The sequence below is a fragment of the Pelodiscus sinensis genome, chromosome 11 (genome assembly GCF_052426305.1).
Source record: "Pelodiscus sinensis isolate ZL-2025 chromosome 11, ASM5242630v1, whole genome shotgun sequence".
NCBI lineage: Eukaryota > Metazoa > Chordata > Testudines > Trionychidae > Pelodiscus > Pelodiscus sinensis.
Genome location: NC_143062.1, coordinates 32,401,652 through 32,428,898, shown reverse-complemented (window position 1 = coordinate 32,428,898; position 27,247 = coordinate 32,401,652). Strand labels below are relative to the sequence as shown.

Below are 27,247 nucleotides of genomic sequence, written 5' to 3'. Positions count from 1 at the left end.
GCTGCCTGGTTGGTCCCGCAGCGCTGCTCCTCGGCGCTACTGAATCAACCCGGCAGCACCCCAGCTGCTCTGCCCCAAGCGTCCTGATTCAGCCGCTGCTGGTCAGTTTCAGCAGCGGCTGAATCAGGACGCCTGGGGCAGAGCAGCTGGGGTGCTTCTGGGTTGGTCCAGTAGCGCCGAGGAGGGGCGCTGCGGGACCACCCGGCAGCACCCCAGCTGCTCTGCCCCAGGCGTCCCCAAGTCAGCCGCTGCTGAAACTGACCAGCGGCTGACTTCAGGAAGCCCGAGGCAGAATTGCTCTGCCCCAGGCTTCCTGGAATCAGCCGCTGATCAGTTTCAACAGCGGCTGACTTGGGGACATCTGGGGTAGAGCAGCTGGGGTGTTGCCGGGTTGGTTCCCACAGCGCTGAGGTGCGGCGCTGCGGGGACCTACCCGGCAGTGCCCCAGCTGCTCTGTCCCAGGCGTCCAGATTCAGCCGCTGTTGAAACTGATCAGCGGCTGATTCCAGGAAGCTCAGGGCAGAGCAACTCTGCCTCGGGCTTCCTGTAGTCAGCCGCTGGTCAGTTTCAGCAGCGGCTGAATCTGGACGCCAGTTCCGACTTACATACAAATTCAACTTAAGAACAAACCTACAGTCCCTATCTTGTACGTAACCCAGAGACTGCCTGTATACATTCTTTCATCCACTTGTTTCATACACCATATATTCATCTATCAGACACATAAACCTATCAGAACTAAACACATGTGCACTCCTCACAGGTACTAAAACATATTTGTCCCATAAAGCATAAATATACACTCACATTTCTCAACTGTACCTCCCCTAAGGAGCTCTCCTGTAATAAAAACAGGTTGTATCCTATAATTTTTATAGTGAATTTTTAATTGTAAAACTTTTAAAATATGACTTTTAGTAAAAGTCCTGATTCTTCTCTAGAGGCCAGAACAGTGGCTCTCATCTATTCCAAAGTACTGTATCCCTTTCTGGAGTTGACTCTGTCTTGCCTACCCCACAGTTAGGCTTCACTTAAAAACTATATACTTACAGAAACACACATAAAACACATAAAAAAATGTCACAGCACACTATTACAGAAAAAAATAGCTTACTTTACCATTTTTACCATATGCTATATACAGGGCTCATCAAACCATGGCGAGCCCCGCTCGCCAGCCGCGCAGTTCAGCATGCTGCACATGCGCTGATTGCGCTGCGGCGCCATGCCAGGCTATAATCTACTTGCCCATGGCGAGTAGATTATCTAAATTGTTGAGCCCTGGCTATATATATTATAGAGAGTTTGTCTCTTAGATCGAGATCTCCTCCTAAATGGTAAGATCTGGGACCATATATAGCTTCCTCTTATCACAACTTAAAGTAATGTAAGAGTTTGGCTGTGCCAGGAAAATAGGGTGTGCCTGGAATGGGATTGCTTCCCATAAAACCAAACAGAAAAGAGACAGAATCACCAAAGCAAGTACAGTCCTCAAAACTGACATAACTGAGCGAATGTTGAAAGAGACTTAACCAAAATGAGCCAGAAAAATAGAATGAAACTGGAATAGGATTCCATAAATCTTACAGAAAAGATATAAAATGGAGAAATTTAGAGTAATGCTCTGTTTTGGCATAGCTAAATCAATGCTTAAGTTTTGAAAACTAAAAGAAAATGTTATTGGAAACCAAATTGACTATACTCCTTTTTTGAAAAAACATAGCAAATGACAAGAGTTTATAGGAGGAAAAAAATACTTTATGCAATTCCCATTTTTAAAAAATTACTAAAAAAAACATTAAACAGAAATCTTTTAACAACCTTTTTAAGAAATCCAAAATAAAAACTAACTTCATAAAATAATACTATGTTTCTGAAAAACATAATCATTTAAATAAAGCAAGTACATTTTTTTTTATTTTCCAAAATAAAAAAGCTTAATTGACTTACAGCCCAAACAACACTGGATAATCTGCTAATGTAATTATAAAACAAATCAACTGGAATATAAATATTGTACTCACATTTCACTATATAATAAATAGAGAAGTATAAACAAGTTATTGTCTCTATCAAATTTTAGTTTGCAATGACTTCACTAGTATTTTTTATGTAGCCTGTTGTAAAAATAGACAAATACCTAGATTAGTTGATTTACCCCCTGGAAGACCTCTGCGAATCCTCAGGAGTATGCATATCCCTGACTGAAAGCCACCCATACAGAGGCCAGCAATTTTTATCAATTCCATTCAAAAAAGGATGTATGATGCTCTTCCCCTTTTCTCTCTCACTCAGACATATGTTGATATTACAAATAATAGCTCCCTAAATTCCAGGGATCCTGTGAGACTATATAATTAAAAGCTACCATAATACAGATGTACAAGGGGCAATTAAATTCTGCCATTTCCAAACTTTCAGGGGTTTTAACTTTGCAATGTAAATAATATTCTTCGAACACAAATTTGTAATGTCTTTTCATAAACCCTTTCCAACACACAGCAAACATTTCAATAAGGTTTTTCCAAACTACAGTTGATACCACAGTCACACAAAAACGTCTACTGTAAAACTTTGAATGTTAATGTTACTTTTTGGAAAGACAATATAATATGGGTGAGGTCTTTCATTGGACCAACATCAGTCAGTGAGAGAAACAAGCTTTCAAGTTACACAGATCTGTTCATGAGGTCTGGGGAAAGTACTTTAACTGCCACAGCGAAATACAAGGTGAAACATGTTCTCAGACGTGACGAGCTTCATGTAGCAGGAAAGCTTGTCACTCTCTAACAACAGATGTTGGTCCAATAAGAGTTATTACCTAACCTATCTAGTCTAATATCCTGGGATCAACAGGGCTAAAATACTACCGCATACAATAGTGTTGCTTTTTGGTGACATGCTACTGTTATCTTTCTTTTGTAAGTGCTGTTCAGTTTCTTAGCATTAGTCAAATTTAAGAATCCAGAGAAACTAGTTTTGGGACATTTAAATTTGTAACAAAAGTCTCACAATGACATTAAGTCCTAGTTTTTTAAAGCCTTACAAAAGACGTATCCTGCTACTACATCCACAAACACCCAGTAGCTGACCCCCTCCCCCCCCCCGAAATGAACATTTATTTTACACCTACACACATCTAGTTTCATACCTGGAGTAGTGGTGCTGTTTTGGTGGAAGAGGGAGACCACACAGCAAGGGTCATCTCTATGGTACACAAGACAGGAACTGTGCCAGTCTGTATGGTTCACAAGCAGCCCCCTGAATGGAAGCTTAAGACTAGTGCAAGGGTGAGGGAGATGCATCACAAGGTGAATCACTCCCATCACTCATCCAACAGAGGTGGGGTCTCTCAAACTGAGGGTGAGACCACTATGTTCCCAAGTTATTACATGGGAGAGTTTGCCGGCTCTCACTCTGCACCCCATATATATATATATATATATACACACACACACCCCATCTTGCTTCCAGCGTTTGTAATGGTGTTAAACAACATTGTGAATGTATGAAGAGGAGGTCACCCTCTAAGGCAGGGGTGGGAAACCTTTTTTGGATCAGGGGCCGCTGACCCACAGAAAAATCAGTCAGCCGGGGCCACACACAAAGTGAGAGGCCCCTGACTGAGGAGAAACACACTCCCCACAATCCCCTTGCACACCAGAGCCTAGGGGACTGAGGCGAGTAGATTTGTGTGATCCAGCCCTGTGGGCGAGTGGCTGGGGGACTGGAGCACCAGCACGGGCTCCCCAATGCGGAGCCTCGGGGGCCAGATCCAGGCAAGAACCTCTGGCCTAACACATTCGTTAGCAGCCCAGGCCAGGTGGAAATGTGGAGTGTGGTCCAGCAGCACCCCCCGGCCGGCCTCCATGTTGTTGCCCCTCCTGCTGAGAGGCTGGGGGGTGCTGCTGGAAAAGTGCAGCTCTCTGACACCTTCCCCTCAGGCTCCCCGGGACAGCCACATCCCCCCCCCCTTCCAAACAAGGCCTCAAAATGGAGAGGCCCCGCCCTGCAACACGCTGCTCTGCACCCAGCTTCACCGCCAGGCGGCGCACACCCGGCACAGCGCGAGCAGCAGGGCGCCCCGCGAGTAATGGCCGACGTGCCGCGCATGCGTGTTGGAGTGTGTTCCTGCCCCGGCGCTTCCCCACCGACCAACGGCTGGAAGGTGCCCGTAGGCCTCATCCTGTCCCCGGTCAGTGGCGGTTGGCGCGTCGGTTCGGAGATGCCCCAGGAGCCGGGGGAGGAAGGGCGGGAGCAGCGGCGGCTCCTGCGCTCTGTCAACACGCGGGAGCCCTCTCACGTGATCTTTTGCAACCGGAGCCCCCGGCTGGTCATCCCCATCTGGCTGGACTTCGAGGGCCAGCCTCAGCCCTACGCGGTCCTGCAGCCGGGCACCGGCCGGAGGATGCACAGCTACCTAGGTGGGGCTGGGCGGAGGGGGCGCAGTTACTGGGGGGTGCACCGCTACCTAGGCGGGGAGGTTCACAGCCCGCTGAGGGGGAGGGGTGCATAGCTGAGGGGGAGGGGTGCATAGGTATCCAGGTGGGGACGGGTAACTACCTGCGGGGGGCGGGGGGTCACGACTGTCTGATTGGAATGGGCAGCGGCATTTCAGAGGAGGCACAGCTACCTGGGTAGTATGGTAAGGGGGGGCTGAGGGAACAGATTTGGGTGGCTACAGTTAGGTCCCAGGGTAGATGCAGTCAGAGGCAGCAGGTAGAGGATGTAGAGCTGCCTGGGTGAGTACAGATGGGTGGAAAAGGACAAGTGACACCTCGGTGAGTACAGCTAGGGAGTAGGAGCAAGGTAAGTGTAGATAAGGATCTTGGAACATCATCTGTGAATGAGTCTAGCTTTGAAATGCCCAGTTAGCTGGATGAGTAATATGTCGGTATCCCGGAAATGAATGGAGTGTGATGATTTCTTGAATGATGGGGGTGAAACTCATGTGTTAAGGTGGATGGATTTATAGCAGTGGATAAAAATTAAATTTCTGATTCAAAACAGCATGTACTGACCACTCTGCCTGTCCTGAGGCTACTGTTGCGGTAGCCAAAAGATTTGTGGTTGCCTGAGTGCATTAAGGAATTGGAAATAATGATGTTTGCTCCTGAAAATCCTAGAGTTTTCAATTCAGTTTGGACATCTGTTTGAAAACCACTGGCAAGCATGTCCTTTAGGATCACATGCCAAGAGTACAGACTAAGGATGTTAAGAAGTGAGTAATTAACTAAGCCTGTAGTCAATACAATTTGTATTGACTACATGATTAGTTGATAAGGGGAGGCGCTCTCTCTCCCAGCTCTTGCCAGGTCAAGGAGTTATCCCTGCTGTGGCTCTGTAGTTTAAATGTCACCCAGCTCCTATTACATTTAAAATGCAGAGCCGCAGCAGAGGTAGGTTCCAGACCCAGTGCAAGGTAGGACTGAGCAATCCAAGCTCACACCGAGTCCCAGACCACTGCGTCTCTTCATTTTAAATGTAGTAAGAGCACCATGGAAATGGTAAAATGCACAATGGAGACTGCTCCCCCCAGTAGCGGCTCCTGCCCCCCCCCCCCCCCACCTCTGATACAGAGGCAGCGGGGAAGCAGGGAACGAGTAATGATGCACCTACCCAATAAGCCAAAGCTTATTGGGTAGTCAACTACTCAACTGGTCGCTTACATCCCTAGTACAGACTTTTATATATAATGTAACATAGTAGAGAGGTGTTCATTTTTTCTGTCACCTTGATGATATGGTTAATCTTGGGTGTTTTCTGGGATCATCTGCCTTTTTTTCCCCTTCCATCCAGACTCCTCTTGCTACCTCACTTCCAGTGGTCCCACACAAGCCAGAAGAAAAATTGAAATACAGGCAGTCCCCGACTTACGCGGATCCGACTTATGTCAGATCCGCACTTACGAAAGGGGCTTTCTCGCCCTGGAGGTCGAGACCGTCTCCAGCAGACCAGGGGCACCGGGCGGGTTCCCGCGCTTCTGAGGCTTTGCCAGAGCAAAGCCTCAGAAGCGCAGGGAACCGCCACTGCTGCCGCTTGAGTCCCGGTGCCTGTGGTCTGCTGGGGACCGTCCCCAGCAGACCACAGGCACTGGGACTGAAGCCGCAGCCGCGGGGGGGTCCCGCGCCTCTGAGACTTTGCCAGAGCAAAGCCTCAGAGGCGCGGCACCCGCTGCCGCTGTGGCTCTGCTCCCCGTGTCCCTGGTCTGCTGGGGGGGAGGGCGCGGCTAGTGTGCCCCCCCCCAGCAGACCAGGCTTTTGTTTTGGACACTGGAGCAGAGCAGCTGGGGCGCTGCGGATTGGTCCTGCAGCGCCCGCTCTCGGCATTACTGGACCAAACCGGCAGCACCCCAGCTGCTCTGCCCCAGGTCCTGATTCAGCCGCTGCTGGTCAGTTTCAGCAGTGGCTGAATCAGGACGCCTGGGGCAGAGCAGCTGGGGTGCTGCTGGGTTGGGCTAGTACCGCCGAGGAGCGGTGCTACTGGAGCAACCCAGCAGCACCCCAGCTGCTCTGCCCCAGGCGTCCCCAAGTCAGCCGCTGCTGAAACTGACCAGCGCTGACTACAGGCAGCCCGAGGCAGAGTTGCTCTGCCCCAGGCTTCCTGGAATCAGCACTGATCAGTTTCAGCAGCAGCTGACTTGGGGAAGCTTGGGGTTCTTAAGTTGAATCTGTATGTAAGTCAGAACTGGCGGTCAGTTTCAGCAGCGGCTGAATCTGGACGCCAGTTCCGACTTGCATACGGATTCAACTTAAGAACAAACCTACAGTCCCTATCGTGTACGTAACCCGGGGACTGCCTGTAGTTACTAATTCCAAAGCTCAGTTAACTTTAAAATAAGTTACCATCTTCATATTTGTATACAATTGAAAGATAACATTTAAAACAATTAGATATACAGCAGGGATGTTAAATATTGGTTAATTGAATAGGCGCATAACCTCATGAATTCTTATTGGTTAGTCCACTATTCTGTAGTCCCTGGGGGGCAGGGCCAGCAGTCAGTGTGCTCTGGCCTCACTCCTGAGAAGACACCTGCCACTCCGTGCTGCTTCCACTGTATCAGAGACAGCAGTGCGAGATGCCACGTGGGACCTGGTCTGTGAGGGGAGCCAGTTTAAAACCCAGCCCCCCTTGTGGACTTGTGCTGTCACCCTGTGCTGCTGATAAAGAGGCAGCAGTTCAGGGTGGCAGCAGCCCCTGTCCAGGTGGTGGTCTGAGCTCCCGGATCCAGAACTGAGCTGGGCTGCTGGCCAGCCTGATAAAAAAATTTACTGGCAAGTGGTGGGGGGAATGTGTGTGTAGTCTATAGCATTAACCTATAAGCTTTTGCTTATCAGTTAATCGACTATGCTTTTACATCCCTAATATACAGCTTCTTTATCTGTTTTGTTACAGAACATCTTTGGCTGTTCAGAGATGCAGAAACAGATGATGGACTTCTTGTCAATCAGACAGAAATGTTTGTGCCTACTCACAATATAAATGGCCAGCCTGTGTTTGCAAATATCACACTTCCAGGTAAATTATGAAAAGAGTTAAATCTGCTACAGGTTGAACCTCTCTATTCGAGCAATCTTGGGACCTGTCCGCTGCTGAACCAAAGAATTTGCCCAAGCACTGGAGGTCAATATTGTCTAGTAGCATTACCAACACGTCCACAGCTTACTGGACTATTGGAAGGCATTTGGGGTAAATTAGGGCTAAATAACAGCACAGAACATTGAGAGCCAGGACAGATGACTGTAAAACTTTATGGGACCATGGGGAAACTTAGCCACCCCCATGATAAGTGAACATGTGGCGAACTAAGACCATGGTTGTTGCTGGAATAGAGAGGTTCAATCTGTAGAATTTAAGGGGAAATGTAATGAGCTAAAACCAGAGACCTTATTCTATATTAGTAAAAGGGTGGGTCTGTATGACTCAGATATTCAAGCAATTAATAATATTTTATTATTTTGAAAAAGAAAGAACATTGATTTCTCTGGAGTACAGTTATTTACAGGCCTTTGACATTATTTAAGCCTCCCTCCTCTCTTCATTTCTAATGTATCTTGTGGGATTTGAGTTCTGTTTCTCTCTGCCAGTGACTATATGTCAAACTTCACTGGGTCTCATTTCTCCACATTCTAGGAAAAGTAATACCTATTTCACAAATATTGCAGGCTACATTCATGAATGTTTGTGATATACTTTTGATATATTTGGCTGGAGAATGCTAGAGAAGCTTGAAATGTCAAATTACATAAATGTTAATCTTCTATCTCTCTTTGCAGTGTTCAGTCTAAAAGAGAGATGTCTTCAGGTTGTTCGCAGTCTGGTAAAACCAGTGGACTACAGGAAATTGGATATTGTTCAGTCATTATATGAAGACCTGGAAAATCATCCCAAGATTGAGAAGGATCTTCAACGGCTGTCTCTGGAAAGAAGCAAAATAAGGAATGAAGCTCCTGATTTAAAATGAACATCATTCATTCCAGACTCCTGTGTGCGGAAGAAGATGCCACTGTGAAACTACTGTGTGTAAGCGGTATTAACCACGTTGAAACACATTTCAGGAGCTGAGTAGGTGTCAGGATTTCATGCTCTGAAAGGTGCTTGCTCTCATTTGGTTTCAATACACAAAACTTATTAGGATGGCAAGAGCCAGATTCAAGAGATCAAATAGTATGCAACAAACACCAAGTTTATGATGTTTCAATTTAAACATAGGAGACTCAATTGTGTGCAGTTAAACTTATGCGGTTCTGTTGACATCAGTGGCCTTGTAGGATGGAACTGAGGACAGAATCTTGCTCTTGGACTGTTTCAGAACAACTGTAACAATGCATTGCTGATATAGTGGTATAACATTGACTTACCCATTATCATTTTCTTGGGGGGAGTGGTGATTATAAATACAGACAATGTCCTTATCATTAGCGAGGATGTCACATCAAAGAAAAATTTGAATTAGTTTGAAGACTGTAGTTACCTAAATGGAACTTGCATAAGTGTGTATAACTCCATTGACTTCAGGGAATTTTACCCCTTTACGCAAAGATAAAATTTGCTCCCTGGTTCAGATCATACAGGTGTAACACTAGGGGATGTAGAATGGTTGTGGATGGGGTAGCCTGATCCAAAGCTCACTAAAATAAATGGAAAGTCTGTGTGCATAGGCAAAAAGAGTTTTCTTCCCCTTCTCCCTGCTTTTGTGTATCTGCATCAGGGTTATCACAATAAAGGGTTTAACACTTTTAGGTTAAAACACTTTTTAAAAAGTGTCTGGATGTTTTTACTTGTTGCTGGACCTTTTTATTAATTTACATGTAACACTGCCATGCATCACTTTTAGTTGATATGTCCTGGTTTGTGGAAAGCTTCCTTCTGATACTGAGTTTTTAAGGTTGGAGGGCTGTTTGAAGGCCAGAAGAAGACACATACTAGGACATGCCAGCTCCAAGCAGCACCATACCCTGCCAAAACAACAGATGCAAAATTTGCAGATGAGCATTGACCCCATGAATGTGCTGGGGCTAGAGCACCCAGAGGGAAAAATTAGCAGGTGCTCAGCACCAATCAGCAGCCAAGTTCCTCTCTTACCCCCTCCCCAGCACCTCTTACCAGCTGGCAACCTCATTGACTAACTCCTCTCACTTCCCTCTTTCCACTTCCTCCAGCCTGCTGTGAACAGTTGTTTCATGGTGGTCAGGATGCTCTGGGAGGGAGGGGAAAGAGCAGGGATCAGACATGTTCAGAGGAGGGGGCTTGAGGAAAGGTATGGAATGGGGGGGAGAGCACTTGCATTCATAATTCAGCTAGATACTAAAACCCTGGAGTTAACACCAACAGGTTTTATGGCTCATTACAACAATTTGTAATACAGCTTACTGCTTGTTAACCTTAATTGCCCAAGTGGTCAGCTGTAGCACGCATGAACCTTTATGCTTAACAATCTGTCCCAGCTTGTATTTAGCTTGGGCACTCTGCTTGACACCCAAGAAAAAGTTCTATGCAGCTCAAAAGTTTGTCATTTCAACCAGCAGAATTTGATCAAATACAAAAAGTTACCTTTGTCATTCTTATCACCAGTTAACTGGCAGCGTGGATGTGGGGCTTCTCCAGCCTGGCTGGATCTGCCATGCTATGCCACACTGGGGCCACCCACCTGTGGGATCCTGTTTAATTGGCTAACCAGTTAAATGTAACAGTTAACTAGTCAACAGAATAAACAAGATTTTACATCCCTAGGATGAACACTGATACAACGGTGCAAATAACATATGTGCAGGAATTTATCAGAGGTTTGTTGGGTAGGGAACCATTTTTGGTCAGGGTCCACTAACCCACAGAATAATCAGGGGCCACACACAAGCAAAAATACCCTAACTACTCACCTGCTGTCAACGTGGGAAGCAAAAAACCTCCCACAAAACCCACCATTCACTCACACTTAACTCTGCATGCCACACTCCAGCCCCATGGGAAGTGAGGGCATTAAGGCTAGGGGATTCCCTTGCAACAGGGTGATCTGGCAATCACACTCCAGGCCTGGGAGTGTAGGCAGGTGCACCAACTCTTGAGGCTTCCAGCTTGATGAAATTAAGTCGGGGGCCAGATTCTGCTTGTGGGTCATAGGTTTCCCCACCCCTTGTTTAAGTACTATGTGAGATAAGAGGTAGATCTTTGCATAATATTTTACCATTGTTTAATCTTGAACATTTATTTCCAATGATACAAAATATATACATTTTAGGAAAACTGCTGTAAAACTAAATGAGTAAGAATACGAAGCCATGCTGTAAATATTTAAGTGTATCTTCCATTTTTCGTAAATATTGGTTTATTTTTTTCTTAAAACATTGTGCATGGACTGAGTTTTGTTCACCACCACAATACATAAATACATATTAACTTGATGGATTTTATTTTTTAGTTTTCTTGTGTGTGTTTATCAAGTACCTTTTAGCCTATATTCTTGTATGCTAGAGATTTTTTAAATCAACCATAAATTTATACTTTGCAAAACTACCGAAACAAAGTCACCAGTTTACAAAATATAACTAACTCATTCCAAAGGCTATGTCTACATTAAGCTTCTCCTCCCTAAAACTCCCTTCCATTGCTATTATGAAGCTTCCATGTTGAATTGTAGTATAGACAACGTGTCAGCAGTTCCAACATTTAAAAAGACCCTGCAGCATTGTGTTAAAAACACCAGTACCTTGTCTACACTGGTACTACACTCTTACTAGTACTAGTGGAGCCCTACCCTGGAAGCCTATATTCACTTGGCTGGAGCTGAGAGAGCAGTGCCATGCCAATCTTCTCCAAAGCTGAAGTTGCAGTAAGCCAAAGATGCTGGACTGCACCCCCTTGCATGAAGTGGTTTCCATCATCCAAAAGGTTTAGAGTTTGGTTCGATGGCTTTCAGCACCCCCATTATAAAAGTTGTTCCAGTATACCCACACTAACTATTTATTTTAAAAATGTAAAGGAATAAAAGGCAACAAGCAAATTTACTTAGTGTATTTGCCAGTGACATCCATGCATGCCAGATTGGGCCTTTCAGCTCTGGCTGACAACTAATCTAGAGCTGTGTCTACACTGGCGCGATCTTGCACAAAAGCGGCCCCTCTTGCGGAAAAACTTGCTTCCTGTCTACACTGGTTGTGTGTTCTTGCACAAGTAAACTGACGTTTTAATGTATGAAATCAGGGCTTCTTGCGCCAGAACTCTGACACTCCTGCTCAGGAATAAGCCCTTTTGCGCAACTGTTCTTGCGCAAGAGGCCAGTGTAGACAGGCAACATGAATTTCTTGCACAAGAAAGCCCTATGGCTAAAATAGCCATCAGAGCTTTCTTGCGCAAGAGAACGTCAATACTGGCATGGATGCTCTTGTGCAAAAGCACATGCCAGTGTAGACGCTCTCTTCTGGAAGAGTTTTGGCAGAAGAACTCTTCAGCAAAAGAGTTTTTGCATGAGAACGTGCCAGTGTAGACATAGCCTAGGAGTGGAGCTCCAAAAAGCAGGCGGATGAAAGATCTCCTCTTCACTAGCAACTCTTGCAGGCTGCGTCTAGATTGGCATGATTTTCCGGAAATGCTTTTAATGGAAAAGTTTTCCGTTAAAAGCATTTTCGGAACAGAGCGTCTAGATTGGCACGGACACTTTTCCACAAAAGCACTTTTTGCGGAAAAGCGTCTGTGCCAATCTAGACGCACTTTTGCGCAAAAAAGCCCTGATCACCATTTTCGTGATTGTGGCTTTTTTGCAGAAAACAAATCTGAGTTGTCTACACTGGCCCTTTTGTGCAAAAGCATTGCACAAAAGGGACTTTTGCCTGAACGGGAGCAGAATAGTATTTCCGCAAGAAGCACTGATTTCTTACAGTAGGAAGTCAGTGCTTTTGCGGAAATTCAAGCGGCCAGTGTAGACAGCTGGCAAGTTTTTCTGGAAAAGCGGCTGATTTTCCGGAAAAACTAGCCAGTCTAGACACAGCCACAATGTTGCTGTTCCAATTGTACAGACTCCCATCCTTTCTTTGGTCCAAACCAGTGAAGTCAAGAGGAGGATGCTAACACACGAGCAAAGCGGTGCCTCTATATTAACTACCAAAGCAATGGGAAGGGAGTTCTGAAACTTATATTTCCCTTCTGACTGTAATACAATTTACATCTGTTTGTTTTTATCAGCAGTTTCTGGCATGGCGGTTTTGTGGGTGATCTCACCACACCTACAGACCACCTGACGCTGAGAAAGAAGAGGACTAGAGAGAACGTGTTCTGTAAGATCCTGCAAGACAGCTTTGCATCAGACCATGAACAAAGGGCTTGGAGGACCAACGTGAACAACAGCAGAGAGAAAGACCGAATACAGGAAAAAGGCCCAGGAGTCCAAGCATGATAAAGAGAGAGAACAGTATGAGGACATAATGGGTCTTCTCAGACAGCAAATTCAAAGGCTGCAGACCCAGATGGAAGGCTGAATTTTTTTGTAAATCCCGGCATCTATATAGTAGCCCTATGACCTGCTCTGGTTGTGCTGTATCCCAAGAGGCACCCTCCCCACTCAGCCTCTTCCCCTTGTGGCCCACTGCTGCAGAACCTCATGGGAAAGAGGCAAAGGAGGATGGGGCTTTGTGGAGGGGAGGGGAGGCCATGTACAGGCAGGGCTTGGGGCAGATTGTGAGTGCAATGGATGGCAGACCCATCAGGTGGACCCCCTCTGACTGTGGACCCAGCACCATTATAAACCTGGTATTGCTCAGGTGTAACATACCATATACAATCCAGACTGAGTAGCTGTGTCATCCTCGCCCAACAACTTTAAGTGTCTCACAATGCTGTGGCTGAAACATCTCTCACCTGAGCCATTTACAAACAAACAATCTTCCAGCATGCATGCCACACACTGAACATTTGCTTGTAACAGTAGCCAACCAGCCATGCTTGGCTTACACTCTGACTGCCACCAGCCTGAACTATATTGTAGGGCGGTGTTCCCTCTAAACTGTGCAGCAGCACAGCTTCACAAGTGATTAATCAGCCCTGCCCAGTCAGTCTGCTCCCTGCATGGTGTTTCTGACTGGGCCTGGGCGGGGCTGATTATCACTTGTGAAGCTGTACTGCTGCACAGCTTAGAGAGAACACTGCTGTAGGGTGACCCCAATACACTTTTCTTAGATTTCTCTTCAGAAATGTATGTCCTGCATGACCCACCCTCTCCTGAGCAATGCATTTTAAATATAGTATGTTACTTAATAGAAATATGCACACAATTTGCCACCCCCAAATGGAGTTTCCCAGACACTTCAATTTAAACACATTGAATTAGATAAAACAAGTTTATTAACTTACAAAAACAGATTTTAAGTGAGTATGAGTAATAAGGCATAAAAATCACAAATTGCTACAAGAAAATAAAGAACTGGTGCAACTGGTGTCTAATTTAATAAACTATGTTAAATTCAAAACAAAGTTTTCTCACCGCATACTTTCAGCAGTCTTCCTGAGCAAGCCTCCTCCCCAAGTCCAACGGCTGCTTACTTTGTTCCTTCAGGTGCAGTGAATTAATGGGGAGGAATGTGCATGTTGGGGTGTTTTCCTTTTTTATAATTTCAGTCTCTGATGGAGTTTGCTTACCACTGCAGCACCTCCTGCTGGCTGTCCCAGGGATTAATTCTGCTTGTCAATGCACCCTCTGCAGGGGAAAAAAACTATAGGTTCCATTTTGTTTGGGCATGTCACCATCTTGTTTGTAAATGGTTGTTGTTTTGTCCACCGTATTGATATCTTTCTTCTTGGGACAACTGATGTATTTTTTCTCTTGGGCAAGGAACAATGTGGGTCACATCAGCTGTGTTCTGCCTAGTAACACGAAAGCATAAAAGATTGCTGCATCCAAGAGAGGATACTGTCCTTCCTGATGGCAGCATACTCCACATGCTAGCAAATACTTCAAGGGATCTACAGAAGAAGATCCAAACTCCATAGTTCCAGGTGTCAGTTCCTGATCAGTCCTTTTCTCACCTATACCCTGGAATCCTATGTCTTTGCCTTGTTGGCCTGATGTATCTTGTCTGTGACATCCCTGCTGTAGATCCATTCCTCTGAATCTGGTGTGGTAGCCTGTGCATCTCTGTACCTTACCTGTAGTGAAGTCCCTTCTTTTTATAGGTTTGGGACCTTGACTTTTATGTCAGTCTATTAAGCCAACCTGTACCTGAATGAACTTATGTAATGTTTTGCAGGGGGATACTATGACTGTCTGTTTAAGTTACTGTTAATAAACTAGTTTGCTTTATAGCAGCATTTCTTAAACTATGTTCCGTGCCGTGAGGCAGTCCAAGGTGTCCCGCAGGGATATGGTGACCATACGTCACTTTTTTTCCCAGGACAGTCGTAGATTTAAAGACACCCAATGCTAGCGTAGCGCAGCAGCAACTCCCCGCTTCCACCCAGCACATAAGCGGCTTCCTTGGTGCTTTGTGCGGGCAGCCAGGGCCGCTGCCAATGGCGTGCAGTGTCCAGAGTTCCAAGTTCCCATGCAGCACACACCACCATCTGGCAAGCCCCTCCCTCCACTGCGTGGCCCTCCCCTCCCGCTGTGAGACTGCCTCCGCCGTGCACCACCAGCCCAGCCTCCTCCCTCCACAGGCAGCCGTCACCACTGCTGGAGGGAGAGGGGCACTGCTTGGAGCTGGTGAGCCACTCCTGGGAGCTGTCACCAGAGTCCTGGCAGAGACTGGCGCAGAGCTCGACTGGAGTGCTGCAGAGCGACGTACGTTCGGGTTCTGCTGGTGTCCCCTTTTCCTCCCTGCCCCTTCCCACTCCACTGGGGGAGTGGCAGCGTACGGACCTACTCGCACAGCCGCGCTCCACAAGCCAGATCTGGAAGGGTGGGGAGTTTCTCCCCCTGCCCCCGTGTGCTTCCTAATGGGAGCCAAAGCTGGTGCGGGGACTGGAATGCTGCACTAATATTAGCACCACAGGTGGCCCAGCTCCAGGCCCGGCAAGTGGTCCTGCCTTGGAAGCAGCTGGAGCCAGGGCTGCGGGGACTTAACGGAGCCCAATCACAGACTCCAGCCCCGCAAACTTGAAGGGAAAAGGTTGGGAAGGGGCTCGGTGAAAACTAGGGGGAAAGAGAGAGAGAGGAAGGGGCTTGTGCTGAGGGGAGGCAGGCAGGGCAAGAGAAGAAAGGGGGAAGGCAGCATGGGACAGGGTGGAAGAGAGACAAATGCCAGGGGGCCAAGTGGAGACAATGAGGAAAAGGATAGGAGGAGGGAGAGAGGTGTCAGTAGGGGTGGGAGGCTGGAGGGGACAGGGTGATGCTGAGAGGAGAGGGGAAGGACATTGGGGTCAAGAGGAAGCAAGGGGAAGGGGAGGTGCTGAGAGAAGGGTTGAAAGGAGGGGTGGGCATGAGGAAGGCGGGGATGGGGCAAGTCGTGTGTGAGAGCTCATGTTCCCTGTTAGGATGCATCTACACAGCAGGGCTTAATTTGAAATAAGCTACGCAAATTGAGTCACGTCAATTTCATAGCTTATTTCGAAATTGGGAGTGTCTACACAGCACTTATTTGAAATAGAGCACTCTTCCTCCAACTTCCCTTACTCCTGGTACAATGAGGGTTACAAGAATCAGAGTAACAAGTCCTCCAGCGTGACTATGTTTCAACATTAGTTCAAAATAACTTCCTGCTGTGTAGACACAGACTGTTATTTCTAAATAATGCTAGTTATTTTGAAATAATGTTGCTGTGTAGATGTACCCGAAGAGCATTAACAAAATCACTAACTTGCTGCAAAGTGCTTCAGTGTATGTCTACACTATAGGATAAGATTGAATTAAAATACACAACTTCAGCTACGTTAATTGCGTAGCTGAAGTATCTTAACTTGACTTTTGGTGCTGTCCACACTGCAGGAAGTTGAAGGGAGTCCTCGTGGAAGCAGGACTAGCGGCATCTACCAGAGTGCCCCTCTCAGTTTGAATTAGTGTCTTCACTGGACCTGGTAATTCGAACCCAGGAAGATTGACAGCGGCAGCTTCCATCTTCTCTGTAGTGTAGACTACTTAGGCTAAGTCTAGACTACAGGGTTTTTGTGGAAGAGCAAACACGCTCTTTTGGGGAACCCTGTATATCTCGTTTCACGAGGCATAAGGGTTTTGCCGAAAGAGGAGGCTTTTGCGCCACTTGGCCTCGTCTAGACTGGGCCAAATGGCGGAAAAGCCTCTTCCGCAAAAGTGATGGGAAAAGACTACACAAATGGTGGAATTCAATTTGCGTAGCTTTTTCCAGTAAAGCCCCGTAGTCTAGATTTCGCCTCAGGGGTGTGAATTTTTCACCCCTGGGTGAGGTGCTAGGTTGACTTACATTTTAGGTCACTGCCTCTGTCCTGTGACTGGAACCGAGCTGCCAGTGACGTGCAGGGATGTGGCCCTTTACTCACACTCCCCAAGAAGATCTAACGCAGCAGCCAGCCACAGGAGGAAGCGCCTGCTTCAAAACCAAGGGGCTGATGTCACCCAGGCAGGAAGCGCCTGTGAATGAGGCTGGCAGAGTCTCCCTGCCTGTTTACATCCGCTCCGGACCAGGGCCCGCCGCTGATAGGGGGGGCAGGCTGCCAACGCCGGCCCCCGGAGAGGAGGAAGCTGGTGAGCAGTGTGGGCGGAGAAACGGCGCGTGGGTGCAGGGAGGAGACAGGTGGCCGGGAGGCTGCGACGGAGAGAGCCCCAGGGAGGGAGCCGCTGCTGCCCACGGGCGGGAACGAGGCGGAGAGGGACGCGGCGCGGGGCAGTGAAGCCATGGCCCAGCCCCCGCCGGGGGGCGCCCCCCAGCCCCCGTACCTCCACAGCATGCCCGCCAGCGTGCTGGAGGATTTCTGCCAGAAGATGGACTGCCTGAGCGACTACGACTGGATGCGCTTCGGTGAGAGGGGGCCCTGGGGGGAGCGCGGGGGGCAGCGCTCGGGAGCTGGAGGCGGGTGTGTTGATTGGGAGCCACTCGGGTCTATCCAGGGGCTAGGAAGGGCGAGGGTCGGTGCACTGGAGCAAGGAGCGCTGTGCTCTCTAGGAGGGTTCAGCCTCCTGCCGCACGCCGGAGGCCTGTGGACAGAGTCACTGTTTTTTGCTCTCTCCACACCGGAGCCTGTAGATCAGGGGCTCTCAAACTGGGAGTTATTGGGGTGTCGGGAGCTGTCCGCCTCCATCCCACGCCCCGCTTGGCCTCTCAGAATAAACAACGTGTTCCAATTTCTGAGGGGGCTTGCCGTGTGAAAGGACCGGACTCCGTCCAGACGTTGGAGTAACACTGCCGTAGATGGATGGATGCGGGCTCTGGGTTCACCCATATGCATACATATAAGGGATCAAACTGTAAATAACCAGAGGCGATTGAACCTCCATTATATTCAGATAAGTGCAGAAATAGGTAGGCTACTTAGTGTGACTTTTGGAAGTCCTTCCTTACTACTTCACCCCAGCTAGGTTCCCACATTTCCTGACAGGATCTCTTGCCACTCCCAATATCATTAATCCAGTGGTTCTCAAACTTCTTGTATTGGCAGTCCCTTTCACACAGTATATCTGAGTAAAAAAACAGGATTATGTAGCACTTTAAAGACTAACGGGATGGTTTATTAGTCTTTAAAGTGCTACATAGTCCTGTTTTTTGTTTCTGCTACACCAGACTAACACGGCTACATTTCTATCAGTAAATCTGAGTGCAATCCTACTTTATCACTTAAAACAGATTATATATATATACACACACCAGCACAGTGTTTCTCAACTAGGGGTATGAGTACTTTTAGGGTACTCGAGAGAAGTCTAGGGGGTACATCAACACAACTGAAATTTGGAGAAAACTGAATTTTTGTTTTAAGATTTACAGCACTTTATTATTTTTGTACTATTTACACCCAAAAATTGCATCACCAGCCCAGCTACCATTAAGCTGTTTAAACAAATGTGTTGCAATGGTAGAAAAAATGTTTGTGTGTCTGAAAACTGTACGTACTGGGGGTACTTAGATAGATAGAGATATTTTTTAAAGGGCTACTTTATAAAAAAAGGTTGAGAAACACTGTACTAGCATTCATTACCCATCCTGTTGTGACACATAATCTCCTCCCTTCCTGCTGTTCCCAGGATCAGGGAGGTGTGGGCTGGTTTGGGCTCCGTGGCTGCCTCCCTTCCCACTGCTCCGGGGCAGGGGAGGTCTGGGCTGGCTCAGACTCTGGGGTCTCCTCCCTCCCCGTTGCACCTGAGGGCAGGTTGGGGTTGGGGCCGGGGTCATGTATCCTCTTACCTCCCCACTGCTCCGGAGATGCTGGGGTATGCTTATGCACCCTTCCCTTCCCCGTGGTGGGGAGAGGTGCATGCTTGGTGTGCTCCTGCCCCACCCTCCCTATGGTGGGAGTGGGGCCTCAGCGGAAGGGGCAGAGCTGTAGGTGGGGTTGGGGGTCTGCCTCCCTCTAGAAACTTCTCAGGTCTTCTCAAATGTTCTCTTTGACAGATGGCATGACGGATGCCTCTCCTTTTATAATAGTGTAGATTTAACCCTATTAAATGCTCGAGGTGAAGCAGGATTGCAGCACAGCTGGAGGGGATTCAGTCGACAGCCTCCTGTTTATCCACCTTGTTTATATGCTACATTTACCTCTGAATACATTGATTTTTCCAACAGACATTGGAATCTTCCATTCTCCAGGGGTTCTGAGACCCCGTTTAGCCCCGGCCCCTGTTCCTACTTCACTCCTTCCTCAAGGCCTCTTTCTGTGCCCACTCTGGCCCACCCACTCCTCTTCCCACTCTCAGGCTCTCTTGCATGACATGGAACAGCTGACTGCAGCAGGTGGGAGGCATTGGGAGGAGAGGAGCAGGCTGCCAGTGAGTTCTCAACACCTGTGGGTTGGAGCATCCACAGAGTCAGCACCTCCACAGGCATAGAGCCCACCATGCTCAGGACTGACTGGGTGCAACCCCCTTATAATAACCTCACAACCTCCATGTAATAGCCTTGTAACCCCCCTTCTGACTCCTTGGTTTAAGAACTCCTTGTTCTAATCCCATGAGTCACACCCTAGCTTGGAGATTTTATGGAGATTTTTCTGTAAACCTACATGCATTTATGGTATTTAACTATGGACCTCTGGGGTGTGAATTTTTCATACCCCTGAGAGATAAGTAGGAGGATCTACATATTAATGGTAGACCAGGGTATACACCAGGCCTAAATTTAGAAATTAAAAACTAGATCAACCTAGTTATTTTGCCCAGGTCTAGGGATATAAAAAGCAGTTTATAATGTAACTGTATAACCATTAAAAATCTTAGCAGTCACACAGTTGTGCACTGCGGGCTCTGCAGTATAAAGCTAAGAAGTGGAAGTCCAATCCTAGTGCGATAAATAGAAAGGAACATAAACACTGTCAAATCAAGTGTAAAAATGTAATAAGAAAAGCAAAAAAAGATTTTGAGGAACAGCTAGCCAAAAACTCAAAAAGCAATACCAAAATGTTTTTTAAGTACATTAGAAGCAGGAAGCCTGTTAAAAACCCAGTGTGCCCCCTTGACGATCGAGATACAAAAGGAGCAATCAAGGACGATATAGCCATTGCGGAGAAACTAAATGATTTCTTTGCTTCAGTCTTCGTGGCTGAGGATGTTAGGGAGATTCCCAAATATGCACTGTCCTTTGTGGGTCATGAATCTGAGGAACTGTCCTGGATTGAAGTGTCATTTAGAGGTGGTTTTGGAACAAATAGAAAAACTTAATGTTAACAAATCACCGGGACTGGATGGCATTCATCCAAGGGTTTGAAAAGAACTCAAATGGGAAATTGCAGAACAATTATCTGTGGTTTGTTACCTATCCTTTAAATCAGCTTCCGTACCTAATGACTGGAAGATAGGTAACGTGACACCAATATTTAAAAAGGGCTCGAGAGGCGATCCTGGCAATTACAGACCGGTAAGTCTAACTTCAGTACCGGGTAAATTAATCGAAACAATAGTAAAGAATAAAATTGTCAGGCACGTAGAAGAACATAATTTGTTGGGAAAAAGTCAACATGGTTTCTGTAAAGGGAAATCATGTCTTACTAAACTATTAGGCTACGTCTACATTGGCAAGATTTTGCACAATTACTTTTAACGCAAAAGTTTTAGCGTTAAAAGTATTTGCACAAGAGAGCGTCTATACTGGTATGTGCTTTTGCGCAAGAGATGTGCTTTTGCGCAAAAGCATCCATGCCAGTGTAGATGCTTTCTTGCGTAAGAAAGCTCCGATGGCCATTTTAGCCATCAGGCTTTCTTGCGCAAGAAATTAATGTTGCCTGTCTACACTGGCCTCTTGCGCAAGAACACTTGCGCAAGAAGGCTTATTCCTGAGCAGGAGTGTCATAGTTCTTGTGCAAGAAGCACTGATTTCTTACATTAGAACGTCAGTGTTCTTGCGCAAGAACTCGCGGCCAGTGTAGACAGGCGGCAAGTTTTTGCGCAAAAGCGACTGTCTTTGTTCAAAATCTTGCCAATGTATACACAGCCTTAGAGTTCTTTGAAGAGGTTAACAAACATGCAGACAAGGGGGATCCAATAGATATAGTATTCTTAGATTTTCAGAAAGCCTTTGACAGGGTCCCTCACCAAAGGCTCTTGTGTAAATTACATTGTCATGGGATAAGAGGGACGGTCCTTTCATGGATTGAGAACTGGTTAAAAGACAGGAAACAAAGGGTGGGAATAAATGGTAAATTTTCAGAATGGAGAGGGGTAACTAGTGGTGTCCCTCAAGGGTCAGTCCTGGGACCAGTCCTGTTCAACTTATTCATAAATGATCTGGAGAAAGGGGTAAGCAGTGAGGTGGGAAAGTTCGCGGATGATACTAAACTGTTTAAGATAGTCAAGACAGAAGCAGACTGTGAAGAACTTCAAAAAGATCTCACCAAACTAAGTGACTGGGCAACAAATTGGCATATGACATTTAATGTGAATAAGTGTAAAGTAATGCACATTGGAAAAAATAATCCCAACTATACGTACAGTATGATGGGGGCTAATTTGGCTATGATAAATCAGGAAAGAGATCTTGGAGTTATCGTGGATAGTTCTCTGAAAACTTCCACACAGTGTGCAGCAGCAGTCAAAAAGGCAAATAGGATGTTAGGAATTAAAGGATAGAAAATAAGACACAGAATAACTTACTGCCCCTGTATAAAACTATGGTATGCCCACATCTTGAATACTGTGTACAGATGTGGTCTCCTCACCTCAAAAAAGATATTTTGGCCTTGGAAAGGGTTCAGAAAAGGGCAACTAAAATGATTAGGGGTTTGGAACGGGTCCCATATGAAGAGAGGCTAAAGTGACTGGGACTTTTCAGTTTAGAAAAGAGGAGACTGAGGTGGGATATGATAGAGGTATATAAAATCATGAGTGGTGTGGAGAGGGTGAATAAAGAAAAGTTATGTATTAGTTCCCATAATAGAAGAACTAGAGGACACAAAATGAAATTAATGGGTAGCAGGTTTAATACTAATAAAAGAAAGTTCTTTACACAGCGCGTAGTCAACCTGTGGAACTCCTTGCCAGAGGAGGCTGTGAAGGCTAGGACTATAACAGAGTTTAAAGAGAAGCTAGATAATTTCATGGCGGTTAGGTCCATAAAATTTCATGGCGGTTATGTCCATGGCGGTTAGCCAGGGGATAGAAATGGTGTCTCTGGCCTCTGTTTGTCAGAGGCTGGGGATGGATGGCATGAGACAAATCACTTTACCATTGTCTTCAGTCCACCCCCTCTGGGGCACCTGGTGCTGGCCACTGTCGGCAGACAGGCTACTGGGCTAGATGGACCTTTGGTCTGACCCAATATGACCATTCTTATGTTCTTATGCTGCAGCACATCTGGCTCCCTGGGAGCTGGGCCAGGAGCCGATGTGTGCTGGAAGCTGGCTTTTGCAAGCCTCTCTTCCGGGGACCTGGCTGTCACTCTGCACTGCGGGCTCCAGTTAGTGTCCTTCTAGTGTATGCCGGCTCTCGACCCATTCCCAGAGAGGTGGGAGCCAGTGTATAACTTTAAACAGTTATACTCTTAGGGCTATGTGTAGACTACGTCGAAGTTCCGAAAGAGGATATGCAAATTCCGTGGGAATTTGTATATCGTCTTCTGACCTCACTTTCGAAAGCAGAGCTTTTGAAAGTGAAAGTAGTCGGGACATTTTTTTTTTTTTGGCAACCCACCCCTTTTTCGAAAAGCCACGTAAACCTCATATTTTGAGGAAGAGCAGCTTTTGGAACAGGCGTGGGGGGGTTGTCGGGGAAAAAAACGCATCCCGACTACTTTCATTTTCGAAACCTTTGCTTTTGAGGATATGCAGAATTTGCATATCCTCTTTCGGAACTTGGGCGTAGTCTAGACATGGTCTTACATCCCTACTCAGGGCTGGGGAAAATGTCTTCTGGTGATCTACCTGCTGCCTCTCGTAGATATGGATTAACTACACCAACAGAAAAATCCTTTCCATCAATGTACGAAGTGTCTACTATGACACTACAGTGATACAACTGTGGCTCCGTAGCTGTATCAGCTGTAGTGTAGACATACCATTAGATTCCCTGTAATCTCACTTAAGTCTTGTGTTCACTAGAGAACTACCATTTTTCCTATAGATTTAGCTGACCCTTCCACTAACTCTGGTTTGTCCTTGTTTACACTTGCCACTAAAGTGTAATACAACTCTGGTTCAATGAAAATTAATACTAAAAAAAATGGTATTTCCTAGTGTAGGTAGGGCCAAATTCACTGCTGAATTTAGCACATTAATTTCAGTGGCCTCACACCAGAACATTAATTTGGTCTCATTTTGGTGCAAAATATCAGGGTTCCTGAAAGTTACATTGAAAATATGGACAAAAGTGTGAGGAATTTTGCCAATTTGTTTTTGTGAGTCTCTCAAAATTTAAAGAAATGTTTTCATTTTTGCAAACCATTTAGAATACCTCTTATTCTAGGGAATGATTTTTCTTTAGATTTGCATTATCATCTCTTATTGTGCACCTATTTTTTAATTGTTCTGCAAATGTAAACTAAATGAACATATACAATAGATGTGGACTTCCCCTGCCTGTGTTTGTTTCTTACACTTTTTATAAGAGAAATATCCCTTCTTTACCTTTAGCCTCCTATGTGATAACTGATCAGACAGAGCTGCGCAAAATCAAGTGCATGGAGAAGACAGGAATCAGCATAACGAGAGAGCTCATGTGGTGGTGGGGAGTGAGGCTTGCAACAGTTCAACAGCTACTGGAACTTCTCCAGGGACTGCAACTCTACCGAGCAGCACAAGTAATTCTGGACTGTGAGTAGATCTTTCTCCCTGAGAGGAACTTACTGTATTAAGAAACATAAACCATAGAAAAAAACTTGTTTTAGTTAAGAAAACCTCTCACTGAAAATCTCATTCTTATATTCCAACTTCATAGATTTTCTACTCTCACAAATACTACTAAGTAATAACATAGCACATGCTATACCAGAGCAGATCTTTGGTTCCTGTCAGTCAATATCCTGTCTCTGATGACTCAGAGGAAGATGCAAAAAAGTTGATATAGAGAAGTCCCAAACAGTGTACCCAGAAAGGCTGGCTTATACTCTGAAGCACAAGAATTTATGTCTTTAACTCAAAAAGAATTAAAAAAGCAAAAACAAACCAAAATAAAAATGTAACAGCATCTGTTCCACTTCCTGTAAGCCAGGTCTTGATGAAATTATGCATCATTCAGTTCTACTGGCTAATGGTACATTGTGTAGATGTTGCCACTGGTCAGTTTCAATTTTGCTACCTTTAATTTTCTGAGCACATTCCTTGCTTTTGTTCTATAAGTAAGCATAGACTCCCACAAAACATTAGTAGCTGCTCAGGAGCCCCTACCAACCAAGCATCTCTCCCACTCTGGGACTGAGCACCCTCAGGGAAAATTAGAAGCTGGCTCCCATGTGAGTAAGGATTAATAGGAATGTCCAAATTGTACAGGGAGTAAATGGTCCAAAATAAAGCTGTGTCTATACTACGGGGTTTTTCCAGGATAACAGAGGTATCCTGGAAAAACTCTGCCATGTCCAGGGAATGCATCTGCTCTTCTACTTTTTTTTTTGCAGAAGAGCAGATGCGCTCTTTCGGAAGCCCTGTCTTTCTCCTCCCACAAGGAAGAAGGGCTCTTCCAAAGGAGGAGGCTTTTCTGAAATCTGGCCCAGTGTAGAGGGACCAAATTTTGGAAAAGCCTCTTCCAAAAAAACTATTGGAAAAAGGTACGCAAATTGATCATTATAGTGTAGACATAGCCTAAGCTTCCAGCTTTTAGTTAGAAGACTAAAACTTTTAGATCCAGTGGGGGCCATGCTGTCTCTCAAAACATTTTGGTGTCCTGGTCATGGCTTAGTGTCTACTCTTAGTGGTAGCAGTGCATCACAAATATTAACTAAACTCTCATGCAGCGCTTCTCAAACTTCATTGTACTATGATCCCCATCTGACAGCCAGAATTGCTACACAACCCCAGGAATGAGGACCAAAGCCTGAGCATGCTTGAGCCCCACTGTCCTGGGTGGGGGCCCAAAACCTGAGCCCCGCTGCTCTAGAAGGGTTGGGGGACAGAACTGAAACCCTTAGACTTGCTGAGGTAGAGGGCTAAAACTTGAGCCCCAAGTCAGCCCTCCTGACCCAGTTAAAACAGCGTTGTGACAAGTGTTTCCTCTAATCACCTGTGATGCTGCACTACCAGGCAGCTTAATCAGCCCCACCCAGTCAGTCAGCTCTGCGCAAGGAGCCCTGAACCTCTGATTAATCACCTGTGACGTTGTGGTGCCTCGCAGTTTAGAGGGAACACTGGTTGTGACCTACTATGGGGTTTACAACCACAGTTTGAGAACCACTGTCCTAGTGAATCAGCTCTGCAGATTCCTCAGATAAATGGTCAGGGTTTCAGGGACTTGGAGACTGATTTAATAGTGCAATAGACAAAATAACAGCTGGCTCAAGGAGACTGAAATACCCATGTTAAATAGCCCAGAAACATCCTGTTTTAATTATCATTGAAAATGCAGTTTTACTCTTAACAGTAACTAATGGCCAAAAAAATCTTACCTTCCTTAATCAAGCAAAGTTACAGTTGATTTAAGAGGGAGTTTTGCTCAATTAACATCATTGGCCCAACACAAAAAATTGCTTCTTACTTAACAGATACACCCCTTGTTTGAATTCAAGATCACATCTAGAAAGAAATCATACTCCTATTCACCCTGTGGAATCAACAGAGCTTCTGGGAAAATGAGCTGGTATCTATTTTGATTTGCACATCAGTAACACAGTTGTAAACTTTGGTGAATTCAGACCCTTGGATTATAAACTAAAGTTTTGTCTACATTAGCACTTTTGTCGTTCAGGAGTTTGAAAAGAACACACACCTATGTTTCACCAACAAATCAATGGTGCAGACAGAGTTGTCTTGTCCATAGGATGAATCGGGGCAGACACCCCATGCTTTTGGGGACCCTATGGATGGGAGGGATTGGGGGAATACAGGGGCCTGGTTTGGCAGCAGCAGCAATGGTCACCCTCCACCACCACACAGACAGCAGGAGCCAGAGTGGCCCGGAAGCCTGCTCTGCCCCGCCACACCGTCCTCTCCTGGCCTGTTGCATGTGGCTTCTCAGCAGCGGCAGGAAGCAGGGCACCCTACCCTGGGCAGTCTAGTTCCCACCGCCAATGGGGAAGCGAGGCTCAGCGGGTTGGGAGGGCAGGGCAGTGGGGCAGAACAGGCTGCTGGGCTACTCTGGTTCCTGTTGCCCACATGGTTAGTGGGGAAAGAGGCAAACCCTGCTGCTGCCATGCCCTGTAATCCCCTAGACTGCATTGCTCAGAGGTAAGGGGGCAGAGCAGGGGCAAGGGTTGGGGGACAGGAGAGATGGGGCTGCCTGAGGCACTGGGGGGGGGATGGTGGCCTCAAGCCCTGCACCCCGTTAGGATAGCCCTGGATGCAGACAGCACTATGTCGACAAGAGGTACTCTCCCATTGACACAGCTGCCACCACTGGTTGAGGGTGGCTTAATTATGCTGGCAGGAAAACTCTCCTAAGGCATTTCTACATTTGGGAGTTATTTTGAAATAATTCCCCCCTATTTCCAAATAACAAGGCAAGTGTCCATACTACCAAGCCTGTTATTTTGAAATAATGGGCTTGCTATTTCAAAATAACTCCTGCTTGTGAAGAGGAATAAGCTTATTTCAAAATAGTTATTTTGGGAGTTATTTCAAAATAACATCTTTCAAAATAACTTGGTAGTGTAGACAAAGCCCCACAGGCATATAGAGTAGCTCCATGGCACAGCTGCAGCAGTACACTTATGCATCTGTAGCATCAACATAACCTAAATTTGCAGTACTAGCTGTTAGGAAAAAAACAGATTTATTTATAAATGATGCAAATTTGGTTTGGAAGTCACTGAGACAATAAATGTGGAATTCCACAATAGTTTTTTTAAAGTCTCTTTTCACAGTCACAATTTAAACTGTAATTAGAAGCAGCCATTAAAACACCGAATTCTCCTCACTTTTCTCCAAGAAGGAATCCTAGATCCATTTTTGTTTTGTGCTTGCTCAGTGCAGGGTGTTCCTGGCATTTCTGAGTAATCCTATTATTAGATAAATCATGCTGTAATGTTTTCCAAGAGAAAATTGGCTACATTCTTTCCTTTGGAGA

General features: G+C 46.1%; 3 protein-coding genes and 1 long non-coding RNA gene across 7 annotated transcripts in view; 2 read left to right on the top strand and 2 right to left on the bottom strand.

Moving 5' to 3' along the window:
* LOC102445688 (cyclic nucleotide-binding domain-containing protein 2-like) overlaps nucleotides 1–4,062 on the bottom strand; it is a 44,028-nt gene extending 39,966 nt beyond the window's left edge. Inside the window, exon 1 of the mRNA XM_025189534.3 lies at nucleotides 3,152–4,062. The gene's annotated coding sequence lies outside the window, so the exon portion shown is untranslated. The remainder of the gene's footprint in view (nucleotides 1–3,151) is intronic.
* Nucleotides 4,063–4,065: 3 nt separating this feature from the next.
* Nucleotides 4,066–13,982, top strand: VHL (von Hippel-Lindau tumor suppressor). 3 transcript variants are annotated; one of them, XR_012906468.2, is made up of 4 exons: nucleotides 4,066–4,424; nucleotides 7,399–7,521; nucleotides 8,280–8,597; nucleotides 12,685–13,982. XR_012906468.2 is itself a non-coding variant. In XM_075938729.2 (3 exons), exons 1-3 carry the CDS (start codon nucleotides 4,094–4,096, stop codon nucleotides 8,465–8,467), a joined length of 642 nt encoding a protein of 213 aa, XP_075794844.2. In that variant the 5' UTR covers nucleotides 4,066–4,093; the 3' UTR covers nucleotides 8,468–9,242. The 3 variants fall into 3 exon arrangements, 1 of the variants encoding a protein (XP_075794844.2); XR_012906467.2 differs by having other exon boundaries at nucleotides 12,682–13,982; XM_075938729.2 differs by lacking the exon at nucleotides 12,685–13,982 and having other exon boundaries at nucleotides 8,280–9,242.
* On the bottom strand, nucleotides 8,286–14,114 carry LOC142830921 (uncharacterized). The gene is made up of 3 exons (XR_012906469.2): nucleotides 13,976–14,114; nucleotides 9,610–9,703; nucleotides 8,286–8,422 (listed from the first exon to the last, which is right to left on the bottom strand). It is a non-coding gene; the product is annotated as an uncharacterized LOC142830921 (long non-coding RNA).
* Nucleotides 14,115–17,146: 3,032 nt separating this feature from the next.
* IRAK2 (interleukin 1 receptor associated kinase 2) overlaps nucleotides 17,147–27,247 on the top strand; it is a 48,177-nt gene continuing 38,076 nt past the window's right edge. For both annotated transcript variants that reach the window (XR_012906466.2, XM_006132819.5), the window contains exons 1-2: nucleotides 17,147–17,417; nucleotides 23,668–23,847. Coding sequence is in view for 1 of the 2 variants with exons in the window: in XM_006132819.5 (XP_006132881.3) it covers nucleotides 17,294–17,417; nucleotides 23,668–23,847 (304 nt within the window). In the remaining variant the exon portion in view is untranslated. The remainder of the gene's footprint in view (nucleotides 17,418–23,667; nucleotides 23,848–27,247) is intronic.